The sequence below is a fragment of the Bison bison genome, unplaced genomic scaffold (genome assembly GCF_000754665.1).
Source record: "Bison bison bison isolate TAMUID 2011002044 unplaced genomic scaffold, Bison_UMD1.0 scf7180017864327, whole genome shotgun sequence".
NCBI lineage: Eukaryota > Metazoa > Chordata > Mammalia > Artiodactyla > Bovidae > Bison > Bison bison.
Window position 1 is genome coordinate 7,214,050 of NW_011494899.1, and position 13,536 is coordinate 7,227,585.

Sequence of the window (13,536 nt, forward strand, 5' to 3'; positions counted from 1 at the left end):
CTTTCACTTTTCACTTTCATGCACTGGAGAAGGAAGTGGCAACCCACTCCAGTGTTCTTGCCTGGAGAATCCCAGGGGCAGGGGAGCCTGGTGGGCTGCTGTCTCTGGGGTCTCACTGAGTCGGACACGACTGAAGTGACTTAGCAGCAGCAGCAGCAGTCCTTTCCTTTCTAAATTTTGGCTCAGTTTTAGTTGAGGTCAACCTAGTAATCTTTGAAAGTATCTCTTTTTAAAGAAATTAAACAGTAAGAAGTTTAAAGTTAAGCTTTAAAAATTTTGCTTTTACTAAGACTTTTATTGATAATCTTAATGCCACAAATTATATAAATATGCTTATTAAAATATAGTTACCAAGATAACCACTAAAGATTGAGATTTTTAAAAATATATACATGATAAATCATGAATTTGACTTCATATTTTTTTCTGCATTTTGCTGACGAAGTCTTTTGTAGTGATTCATTTATATGTTTAAAACACTGAGAGTATTATGAAATCTTCATTTCCACATTTTAGTAGTGAAGTGTGACTAGTAGTTTAAAGTTGCAACCATTTAAAACATATCTTTAAAACTTCTTTCTGTGAAAGAAAATTAAAAGGTATGTGCATGCACGTGCGCACACACACACATACACAATCAAGCCAGAGCAGTTCTGATCATTAAAAAGCCAAATACTATTCCCCCTAAGAATATTAATATGAATATCCAGTCTGGAAATGCTGTTAAGAGTTTTATTATTACAGTAACATTTTTAAAGCATTATAACTTAAAAAATGTTTTCATGTTTTAACCTCATTTGATTTTCACAATTTTTTAAGTTTTTTATATAACAAAAGGAACTCTAGTATGTAGCTTTTCTTTTGTTTTCATAGCAATTACAATTCAAAGTAACTTTAAATTTATTTTAAAAATGAATGAGGGCAAGCAAAAAAGTATCAGTAAGAATATGGAGAAATTGTAACCCTTGTGCACTCTGGGTGGGAATGTAAAATTATAATTGCTATGGAAAACAGTATGGCAATTTCTCCAAAAATCACTTCTCAGCATATATATACTCAAAAAAGTGAAAGCAGAGACTCAAATAGATACTTGTATACTCATGTTCATAGCAGCATTTTTCACAATAGTCCAAAAGTAGAAACAACCCAAATGCCCATTCACAAGTGGCATTTGTGAATAATGACAAACAAAATGTATTATCTGCATACAATGAAGTATTATTAATCCTAAAATTGAAAAGAAATTGTGATACATGGTACAATATGGATGAATCTTGAAGACATGAGAAATGAAAGAAGACAGTCACAAAAAGACAGGTATTGTATAATTCCACCTACATGAGGTACCTAGAGTAGACAAAGTCCTAGAGACAGAAAGTAGAGGAGTGGTTGTCACGAGCTAGAAGGAGAGAGAAATGAGGAGTTATTGTTTAACTGGTACAGAGTTTCAGTTTTGCAACATGAAAAGAATTCTGGAGGTTGGTTAAGTGGTGATGATTGCACAATACCGTGAATGTACTCAGCACCACTGAACTGTACACTTTTAAATGGTTAAGATGGTAAGTTTTATGTTACGTGTATTATACCACAATAAAAGAAATGAGAAAAGGAAGAAATGAACGAAGACAGAGAATAACAAGTGTTGGCAAGGATATGGAGAAATTATAACTCATATTCTGATGGTGGAAATGTAAAATGATGCAGTCACTGGGGAAAACAGTTTGACAGTTCCTCAGAAAGTCAAACATGGAGTAATCACATGACTCAGCAGTTCTACTTGAGGTTTGTACTCAAGTATTCTAAACATACATTCACACAAAAACTTGTACACAAATGTTCCACTAGCATTACTCATAACAGCCAAAAAGTAGAAATAACCTAAATGTTCATCAACTGATGAATGGATAAACAAATTGGTATATCCATGCAATGGAATAATATTCGGCCATAAAAAGGAATGAAGTACTGATAAATGCTACAACATGGAAGAACCTTGAAAACATTTTATTAAGTGAAAGAATCCTGACAAAAAGGTTAAATAGCCTTGATCCTATTTATATGAAATGTCCTGAATAGACAAATCCATAGACACAGAAAAGTAGATTCATGGTCATCAGAGGATGAGAGTGAAAGGAAATGGAATGTGTCTGCTAATGAGTTTTAGGTTTCTTTTTGGAGTAATTAAAATATTCTAAAATTAGATAGCAGTAATGGTTGTACAACCTTGTGAATATACTAAAAAAAAAACCTCTAATTTGTACAATTTTAAATGGTGAATTTTATGGTATGTGAATTATATCTCAATTAAAAAAATAAATGACTTCTTAAGTGTCCATCAGCAGATGAATGGTTTTATATATATATATATATATATAGGTATATATATCCAATAGAATATTATTCAACCATACAAAAGAATGAAGTTTTACCATTTGGATGGACTTGGAGGGTATTATGCTAAGTGAAGCATGTGAGACAGAGAAAGACAAATACTGTATGACAGTACTTATACGTGTGGAATCTGAAAAAAATCAACAAACTAGTGAGTATAACAAAAAAGATGCAAACTCACAGATATAGAGAGCAAACTAGTGGTTACCAGTTGGGGGAGAGAGGTGGGGAGGGGCAATATCAAGAGGGGATTAAAAGGTTCAAACTTATGTATAATATAAGTAAGTTACAAGGATATATTGTACAGCACAGAGTATATAGCCAATATTTTATAATGACTATAAATAGAATATTACCTTTAAAAATTATGAATCACTGCATTGTACACCTGTGACTTATATAAGTACGTACACCAACCATACTTAAATTTTTTTAAAAATGACTTCTTAAAATTCCTAAACTTAGTTGTGTAATTTCACTGAAAGCTGACATTTCATATAACTTCTCTCCACTCTCCACCTGTTGTCCCTACCAAATGACCTAATCTCTTCTACTGTTTTACCCCAGTTACTTTCCTACACCCTAGCTACCAAAAGATTTATAGGTCCCAAATGCACTGTGCTGCACCATCCCTGTTTTTTTCTTTATTCAGAATGCTCTCATCCCCACGTATTCCCACATTTTCTGTTCCTGACAAATTCATGCCTATCCCAACATCCTTCACAAGTGTATTGACCTTTCTTGAGTTTTCTGTGACTAACGCTAGTAGAATGAATTACCTTTTCCTTTCAAACAAGTGTAGTTAGTACAACTATATTTTGTGTATCACACTGTATAAGAATAGTTTATTTATTTCTGTCTCCCCCACTAAATTATCAACTTCAGAGCAGCAACTACTTACTATTTGTTTCTGTACCTGCAGCACCTAAAAACTTTCTTGACCAAGTAGTAGGTACATGGTAACAATGAGAATTATAATCATAATAATAGATAGCCATTATTTAATATACCTACTATGTGCCACATGACAAATCTTGACAGCGTATTAAAAAGCAGAGACATCACTCTGCTGACAAAGGTCAGTATAGTCAAAGCTATGGTTTTTGCAGTAGTCATGTACAGGTGTGAGAGTTGAACAATAAAAAAGGCTGAGCACTGAAGAATTGATGCTTTTGAACTGTGGTGTTGGAGAAGACTCTTGAGAGTCCCTTGGACTGCACGGAGATCAAACCAGTCAATCCTAAAGGGAATCAGTCCTGAATATTCATTGGAAGGACTGATGCTGAAGCTGAAGCTCCAATACTTCAGCCACCTGATGCAAAGAGCCGATTCATTGGAAAAGACTCTGATGCTGAGAAAGACTGAAGGCAAGAGGAGAAGAGGATGAGATGGTTGGATGGCATCACCCACTCAATAGACATGAGTTTGAGCAAATTCTGGGAGATGTTGAAGGACAGGGAAGCCTAGCATGCTACAGTTCATGGAGTCACAGAGAGTCGGGGCACCACCGAGTGACTGAACAACAACAATGTGCCACGTATTGTTTAGTGTATTTTGCAGTTAGTAATTCATCCTAATATTCACAACAATCCAGTCAGTCAGTTGGGTACACAGTCTAGTTAAATAGCTTCCCCAAAGTTGCTCAGAAACTACATAGCACCTAGGTTACTTCCATGTCCTGGCTATTATAAACAGTGCTGCGATGAACATTGAAGTACACATGTCTCTTTCAATTCTTGTTTCCTCGGTGTGTATGCCCAGTAGTGGGATTGCTGGGTCATAAGGCAGTTCTAGTTCCAGTTTTTTAAGGAATCTCCACACTGTTCTCCATAGTGGCCGTACTAGTTTGCATTCCCACCAACTGTGTAACAGGGTTCCCTTTTCTCCACACCCTCTCCAGCATTTATTGCTTGTAGACTTTTGGATACCAGCCATTCTGACCAGTGTGAGTGAGATGGTACCTCATTGTGGTTTTGATTTGCATTTCTCTGATAATAAGTGATGTTGAGCATCTTTTCATGTGTTTGTTAACCATCTCTATGTCTTCTTTAGAGAAATGTCTGTTTGGTTCATTTGCCCATTTTTTGATTGGGTCGTTTATTTTTCTGGAATTGAGCTGCAGGAGCTGCTTATATATTTTTGAGATTACTTTTTTGTCAGTTGCTTCGTTTGCTATTATTTTCTCCAATTCTGAAGGCTGTCTTTTCACCTTGCTTATAGTTTCCTTCGTTGTGCAAAAGCTTTTAAGTTTAATTAGGTCCCATTTGTTTAATTTTGCTTTTATTTCCATTACTCTGGGAAGTGGGTCATAGAGAATCCTGCTGTGATTTATGTCGCAGAGTGTCTTGCCTATGTTTTCCTCAAGGAGTTTTATAGTTTCTGGTCTTACATTTAGATCTTTAATCCATTTTGAGTTTATTTTTGTGTATGGTGTTAGAAAGTGTTCTCATTTCATTCTTTTACAAGTGGTTGACCAGTTTTCCCAGCACCACTTGTTCAAGAGATTGTCTTTTCTCCATTATATATTCTTGGCCTCCTTTGTCAAAGATAAGGTGTCCATAGGTGCGTGGATTTATCTCTGGGCTTTCTATTTTGTTCCATTAATCTATATTTCTGTCTTTGTGCCAGTACCATAGTATTGATTCCTCTAGGTCCATATTTTCATACAAATTGTGAAATTATTTGTTCTGGTTCTGTGGAAAAAAACTGTTGGTAGCTTGATAGGGATTGCATTGAATCTATAGATTCCTTTGGGTAGTATACTCATTTTCACTATATTGATTCTTCCAATCCATGAACATGGTATATTTCTCCATCTATTTGTGTCCTCTTTGACTTCTTTCATCAGTGTTTTATAGTTTTCTATATATAGGTCTTTTGTTTCTTTAGGTAGATATATTCTCGAGTATTTTATTCTTTTTGTTGCAATGGTGAATGGAATTGTTTCCTTAGTTTCTCTGTTTTCTCGTTGTTAGTATATAGGAATGCAAGGAATTTCTGTGTGTTAATTTTATATCCTGCAACTTTACTGTATTCATTGATTAGCTCTAGTAATTTTCTGGTAGAGTCTTGAGGGTTTTCTATGTAGAGGATCATGTCATCTGCAAACAGTGAGAGTTTTACTTCTTCTTTTCCAATCTGGATTCCTTTTATTTCTGTTTCTTCACTGATTGCTATGGCTAAAACTTCCAAAACTATGTTGAATAGTAGTGGTGAAAGTGGGCACCCTTGTCTTGTTCCTGACTTTAGAGGAAATGCTTTGAATTTTTCACCATTGGGTTTGCTGTGGGTTTGTCATATATAGCTTTTATTGTGTTGAGGGATGGCATCACCAACTCGATGGACATGAGTTTGGATAAACTCCAGGAGTTGGTGATAGACAGGGAGGCCTGGCATGCTGTGATTCATGGGGTCACAAAGAGTCGGACACGAGTGAGCGATTGAATTGAACTGAACTGAAATGATGTTCCTTCTATTCCTGCTTTCTGGAGGGTTTTTATCATAAATGGATGTTAAATTTTGTCAAAGGCTTTCTCTGCATCTATTGAGATAATCATATGGTTTTTATCTTTCAATTTGTTGATGTGGTGTTTTACATTGATTTGCAGATATTAAAGAATCCTTGCATTCCTGGGATCAAGCCCACTTGGGCATGATGTATGATCTTTTTAATATGTTGTTGGATTCTGTTTGCTAGGATTTTGTTAAGGATTTTTGCATCTATGTTTATCAGTGATATTGGCCTGTAGTTTTCTTTTTTTGTGGCATCTTTTTCTGATTTTGGTATTAGGGTGATGGTGGACTCATGGAGTGAGTTTGGAAGTTTACCTTCCTCTGCAGTTTTCTGGAAGAGTGTGAGTAGGATAGGTGTTAGCTCTTTTCTAAATTTTTGGTAGAATTCAGCTGTGAAGCTGTCTGGTCCTGGGCTTTTGTTTGCTGGAAGATGTCTGATTACAGTTTCAATTTCCGTGCTTATGATGCGTCTGTTAAGATTTTCTGTTTCTTCCTGGTTCAGTTTTGGAAAGTTATACTTTTCTAAGAATGTGTCCATTTCTTCCAAGTTGTCCATTTTATTGGCATATAGTTGCTGATAGTAGTCTCTTATGATCCTTTGTCTTTCATTGTTGTCTGTTGTGATCTCTCCATTTTCATTTCTAATTTTGTTGATCTGATTCTACTCCCTTTGTTTCTTGATGAGTCTGGCTAATGGTTTGTCTATTTTATTTATCTTCTCAAAGAACCAGCTTTTGGCTTTGGTGATTTTTGCTATGGTCTCTTTTGCTTCTTTTGCATTTATTTCTGCCCTAATTTTTATGATTTCTTTCCCTCTGCTAACCCTGGGGTTCTTCATTTCTTCCCTTTCTAGTTGCTTTAGGTTTAGAGTTAGGTTATTTATTTGACTTTTTTCTTATTTCCTGAGGTAAGCTTGTATTGCTATGAACCTTCCCCTTAGCACTGCTTTTACTGAGTCCCATAGGTTTTGGGTTATTGTGTTTTCAATTTCATTCATTTCTATACAGATTTTGATTTCTTTTTTTATTTCTTCTGTGATTTGTTGGTTATTCAGAAGCATATTGGATAGCCTCCATGTGTTGGAATTTTTAACAGTTTTTTCTCTGTACTTGACATCTAATCTTCTGCATTGTGATCAGATAAGATGCTTGGAATGATTTCAGTTTTTTTCAGTTTACCAAGGCTAGATTTATGGCCCAGGATGTGATCTGTTCTGGAGAAGGTTCCGTGTGCACTTGAGAAAAAGGTGAAATTCATTGTTTTGGGGTGAAATGTCCTATAGATATTAGGTCTAACTGGTCTACTGTATCATTTAAAGTTTGTGTTCCCTTGCTAATTTTGTTTAGTTGATCTATCCATAGATGTGAGTGGGGTATTAAAGTCTCCCACTATTATTGTGTTACTGTTAATTTCCCCTTTCATACTTGTTAGCGTTTGCCTTACATATTGTGGTGCTCCTATGTTGGGTGCATATATATTTATAATTGTTATATCTTCTTCTTGGATTGATCCTTTGATCATTATGTAGGGTCCTTCTTTGTCTTCTTTCACAGAGTTTACTTCAAAGTCTTTTATCTGATATGAGTATTGCTACTCCTGCTTTCTTGGCCTCCATTTGCATGAATATCTTTTTCCAGCCCTTCACTTTCAGTCTGTATGTGTCCCTTGTTTTGAGGTGGATCTCTTGTAGACAGCATATATAGGGGTCTTGTTTTTGTATCCATCAGCCAGTCTTTGTCTTTTGGTTGGGGCATTCAACCCGTTTACATTTAAGGTAATTATTGATAAGTATGATCCCGTTGCCATTTACTTTATTGTTTTGGGTTTGAGTTTATACACCCTTTTTGTGTTTCCTGTCTAGAGAAGATCCTTTAGCATTTGTTGGAGAGCTGGTTTGGTAGTGCTGAATTCTCTCAGCTTTTGCTTGTCTGTAAAGCTTTTGGTTTCTCCTTCATATTTGAGTGAGATCCTTGCTGGGTACATCAATCTGGGCTGTAGGTTTTTCACTTTCATCACTTTAAGTATGTCCTGCCATTCCCTCCTGGCCTGAAGAGTTTCTGTTGAAAGATTAGCTGTTATCCTTATGGCAATCCCTTTGTGTGTTATTTATTGTTTTTCCCTTGCTGCTTTTAGTATTTGTTCTTTGTGTTTGATCTTTGTTAATTTGATTAATATGTGTCTTGGGGTGATTCGCCTTGGGTTTATCCTGTTTGGGACTCTCTGGGTTTCTTGGACTTGGGTGGCTATTTCCTTCCCCATTGTAGGGAAGTTTTCAACTACTATCTCAAGTATTTTCTCATGGTCTTTCTTTTTGTCTTCTTCTTCTGGGACTCCTATGATTTGAATGTTGGGGCGTTTGACATTGTCCCAGACGTCTCTGAGGTTGTTTCATTTCTTTTAATTCTTTTTTCTTTTTTCCTCTCTGCTTCATTTATTTCCACCATTGTATCTTCCACCTCACTTAACCTATCTTCTGCCTCAATTATTCTACTGTTGGTTCCCTCCAGAGTGTTTTTGATCTCATTTATTGCATTATTCATTATTGATTGACTCATTTTTATTTCTTCTAGGTCCTTGTTAAACACTTCTTGTATCTTCTCAATCCTTGTCTCCAGGCTATTTATCTGTAACTCCATTTTGTTTTCAAGATTTTGGATCATTTTTACTATCATTATTCTGAATTCTTTTTCAGGTAGACTCCCTATCTCCTCCTCTTTTGTTTGATTCAGCGGGCATTTATCATGTTCCTTTACCTGCTGAGTATTTCTCTGCCTTGTTTAGATTGCTGTGTTTGGGGTGGTCTTTCTGTATTCTCACAGTTCGTGGTTCTTGTTTATTGTGGAGGTTTCTCCCTGTGTGTGGGGTTGGACAAGTGGCTTGTCAAGGTTTCCCGGTTAGGGAAGCTTGTGTCGGTGTTCTGGTGGGTGGAGCTGGATTTCTTCTCTCTGGAGTGCAATGAAGTGTCCAGTAGTGAGTTTTGAGATGTCTTGCGTTTGGTGTGGCCTTCGGCAGCCTGTATATTAAAGCTCAGGGCTATGTTCCTGTGTTGCTGGAGAATTTGCATGGTATGTCTTGTTGCTCTGGAACTTGTTGGTTCTTGGGTGCAGCTTGGTTTCAGTGTAGGTATGGAGGCTTTTGGATGAGCTCTTATCTATCAATGTTCCATGGAGTCAGGAGTTCTCTGGTGTTCTTAGGTTTTGGGGTTAAGCTCCTGCCTCTTGTTTTCAGTCTTATTCTTATAGTAGCCTCAAGACTTCTCCATTCATAAGCACTGTTGATAAAACATCTAGGTTAATGTAGAAAAGATTCTCCACAGTGAGGGACACCCAGAAAGGTTCACTGAGTTACGTGGAGAAGAGAAGAGGGAGGAGGAAGATAAAGGTGACCAGGAGGAGGAGAGGGGAATCAAAGGGGAGAGAGCAATCTAGCCAGTAATCAAATCCCTATGTGCTCTCCACCGCCTGGAACACCCAGAGAGGTTTACGGAGTTATATAGAGAAGAGGAGGAAGGAGATAGAGATGAACAGGATGAGAAGAGAGGGGGTCAAAAGGAGAGAGACAGACCTAGCCAGTAATCAGTTCCCTAAGTGTTCTCCACAGCCCGCAATACCCAAAGAAATTCACAGAGTTAAGCGAGAAGAGAAGGGGAGAGGGAGGAGATAGAGGTGACCTAGGGGATAAAAAGAGTCAAAAGGGTGAGAGGGCAATCAAGCCAGTAATCACACTCCTAAGTAAAAATGGGTACTGAAGATTGGATTCTTAATGGTACAAAATTGATGATAAATACCGAAAAGCAAAAATTAAAAATGTAGAGTAGAGGTTAGACTCTCAAAAATACAATATTAAAAAAACAAAATCACAAAAATTGTATTAAAAAATAGATGAAATTTGCTTTAAAAATAGGGTCTTTTTTTCTTGCAAGGTAATAGTAGGTTGTAAAAATGAAAATTAATGGAGTAATAAAGGACTTAAAATTTTTTTAATTAAAAAAAATGATAATAGAAAAATAAAGGAATTTCTCTGGAGCTGTTGCAGGCAGTGTGGGGTCAGTTCAGTTTCAGATAGTTCCTTGTTCCAACTTATACTTCTCAAGGTCTATAAGTCCCTTCCAATGTAGTCAGTGCTAACTACAGGATTTTAATCTGTTGCACCTGTCACTTCCAAAGAGGTTCCCTCTGTTTATTTTGGCTTCTTCTGTTTGCAAGTCTCCGGTGTCTAATTTCCACCCTGACACAAGGGGGCGGTGGTGATCACTTATTTAGGCTCACTTGTTCAGTCATGCTGTGGGGAGGGAGGAACACTGCAAACAAATATCACTGGCGTGTGTGGGGAGTGCTCGCATTGTCAGGGCCACACTGGGTTTGCCCCTGCTCATGGCGTGTGTGCTTTCCCAGTCTACACTGCCCAGGCTCCAGGTTGCTCTGCAGGCGAACTGTCTAAAGTGGGCCCTGGGTTGCATGCACTTCCCAGGTCTAAGCCGCTCAGGTTCAGGTTCTCCTGTATTCCACAAAGGCGCAGACTCGGTTGGGCCTGCGTTTTGTGCCTTTCCTAGGTCTGAGCAGCTCAGGCGACCAGGTGCTTGGCGAGCGCACTCTCCCCAGGTGGGGTGGGGCATCTTATCACCTCCCCTGTCCCAGCCTCTGGGTTTCCTGGATGCACAGCGGGAGCACCGTCTCACGAGTGCTGTGTGTGTCTCCTCTGGGGAATTGATCTCTGGCTGCAATCTTCCTGGCGGATGTCAATCGTCCAGGATTCCAGGAAGACTTGGTTAGCAACTGGGAGCCTGCTCACAGTTTGGTATAGGATGCTGTCTCTGGGGCGGAGATTGCCCCTTTCTGGTTCTGGCTATTGCCCGCCTGCCTCCCTGCCTCCAGAACAAAATGGGCCAGTCCAAAGCCGGCTAACTCTCCTGTGGTATTAGCTCAGTCCTTTGTTCTGTGAGCAGGCTGGCAGTGCTTTAGGTTAGAGCTTTTCACGGGAAAGTTCTCTCTCTCTCTCTCTCTCTCTCTCTCTCTCTCTTCTCTCTTCTCTCTTCTCTCTTCTCTCTTCTCTCTTCTCTCTTCTCTCTCTCTGGCTATCACACTGTTTGCGTTGCTGTCTCATGTTAGCTCCCTCAGATTGCCCTCAGGGCATTCGGGCTCAGTCCCTACCCTAAACAGTGCAGCCCGTGCCTCCCGTTCAGCCCCGCCTTGCTGGTGGTAGATACGAGTATCTGGGCTACTTCTCTGCTGGGAGTTGTGGTTAGGCACGTAATCTGTGGGTTTTATTTATTTATTTTTCCTCCCAGTTATGTTGCCCTCTGAGATTCCAAAACTCCCCACAGACCCGCCAGTGAGAGGGTTTCCTGATGTTTGGAAACTTCTCTTTTAGGACTCCCTCCCCAGAATGGGTCTCCATCCCTCACTCTTTGTCTCTCTTTTTATCTTTTATATTTTGTCCTACCTCCTTTCAAAGACAATGGGCTGCCTTTCTGGCTGCCTGGTGTCCTCTGCCAATGTTCAGAAGTTGTTTTGTGGAATTTGCTCAGCATTCAAGTTATCTTTCAATGAATTTGTGGGGGAGAAAGTGGTCTCCCTGTCCTATTCCTCGACCATCTTAGGACCACCCCCCCATAATCTAAAATTGTACAGTAGAGCAAAGGGGTTTATGTTTGACCCATTGCTAGGGAGCAATGCCAGCATTTCTTCTGTTTCATAGCATGACAGACATGGTATTAAAAACTAAGTCAGAATTCGGCCATAATTCATAATAACTAATAACATAATTCATAATAACAAGTAAGTAGGAGACTATACATTTTATTTTAGCAATAATTATTATATTTGTGGCAAAGAAGAGTTTTGTTTGTTGGTATCTTAAATCTTATTAAGAATTAAGGAGCCTGAGAGAAAAATAAGTTTTGTAGCTTTTAATTACTAAAACAGAGCAGCTGTATTAGTCTTCCTTTCCCTCTTAGTTTCCCCCAGGTATACTTTGCTTAATTTGCTTTTTTGGTTAGAGTGAATGGGTGCTGAGTGATTGTGCTGCCACATTGATTAAAATGATTTATTAACAAACACTATGAAACCTATCAATTTGACTGTTTTAATGACACCAATAAATTTCCTGTGGTTTTTTTTATAGCACATCTATACAAAGCTGGAGTTTAACCATTCTCACATCATCTTCTGCCTAGGGAATCTTCAAGACATTATTTTTATGAACTAATTCTTCTTATGTTTATCTGATGATAAAGCATATAAGTGAAAACACTCAGCAGATATTAAGAACCACCTTTGAACAGTCACTCTCCTCCCCCACAAGATTTCTGTATGGCCTGTTTTTCTTACTGGCCATTCTTGAAATCTCTTCCATTTTTAAATTACTCCCTTCAGCTTTCCTGAACATGAAAGTTTTCTTTTTTTCCCACTTCTAGCTTTCCTCTCTCTGTACCGTTCAGACACTTGGAGGCTGCAAGGATTTAGCACTGGTCATGCCAGCCTCTCCAGATCACATCTCTGTCTGTCGTTGGGTCTCCGTGGTAATGAGAAGCAGAAAGTGCTGAAGTAGCACACTGTGTAAGGACTGGCAGGAGGAAGTGGTGCCATGGCCTGTATAGGAATAGCACTGAATCCCCATGGTACTGGAGAAGCCTGTGAGAAGCATGCTGTGGTAGAGAGCAGGAGGCTCTCAGTTAAGTATGCAGACTTGGCAGATTTATTAGCAGCAATATTCTAGGATGAACCTAATTTACAGTAAGTGATTTTTTTTTCAACTAGAAAAACCATTAAATTTCTTTTTTTTTTTTTTTTTCCTTCTCTTTCAGGAGGCCAGATGCTCCAGTGCCTGATGGTGAAGGTGAAAAAAACACAGAAGAAAGTTCAGATAGTGAATCTTCTTTTAGTGACTAAGCTTAATTTTCATAACAATTACATGTACATGTGTTAGTGCACCTTTACATTCTATAAGAGAGCCTGAACTGTAATTCTTAGTTATAAAAACATCAAGTGGCTACAGATCTGCCACCAAGCTTCCTCTGTGTTAAAAAATAAATAAAGCATTTATAATAAGTTGGCAGTATGTCTTGTTACCAAAATAAAGGTCCCTGCTGAGAAATAGAATAGCCTAAATAAAGTACCAAGATGGAGTATTTCAGAGATGCAAGGAGCATGTAGAATGAAGTCAGTGTGAGGTTAGTGATCAAAAATAGACTCAATGCAGAAAAAAAAAAAAAAAAAGTGAATTTGGCAAAGTGAATGATTCAATTTTTGTGAATACTTTAGCATGAAAAGTATTATGTACACTTGTATCATAAGAGTTGTTAAATTTCTGGCAGAAAGTAATACTGGATTGAAGTTTTTTGTGACAACTGGAAGCTTATATATCACGTTTATTGTGGGTCTGGAACTTATTGGTAGTATTTATTAGCATGTAAAGCTTTTCACAGCTTGTGCATTAGTTAGATATACCATCAAATTCAGATATTTGTCATCAGAGATTAAATTGTAGGTAGTTTCAATGTGGTTCAGAGTGAGCTGATGGCAGAAGCTGACAAAAGGATGTGATGTGGGACAAAAGAAGTGTTTCCTGCTGTCTACCCCTTGCCTATTCAGAATTGAGTCCCATGTTAAGTCTACCCATCACCATATCTTC

General features: G+C 38.1%; 1 protein-coding gene across 2 annotated transcripts in view; it reads left to right on the forward strand.

Moving 5' to 3' along the window:
* Positions 1–12,953, forward strand: part of CCDC53 (coiled-coil domain containing 53) — a 58,135-nt gene extending 45,182 nt beyond the window's left edge. For both annotated transcript variants that reach the window (XM_010853436.1, XM_010853437.1), the window contains one exon: positions 12,710–12,953. In XM_010853436.1, the coding sequence (XP_010851738.1) occupies positions 12,710–12,794 (85 nt within the window). In that variant the 3' untranslated portion in view covers positions 12,795–12,953. The remainder of the gene's footprint in view (positions 1–12,709) is intronic.
* The last annotated feature ends 583 nt before the right edge of the window (positions 12,954–13,536 follow it).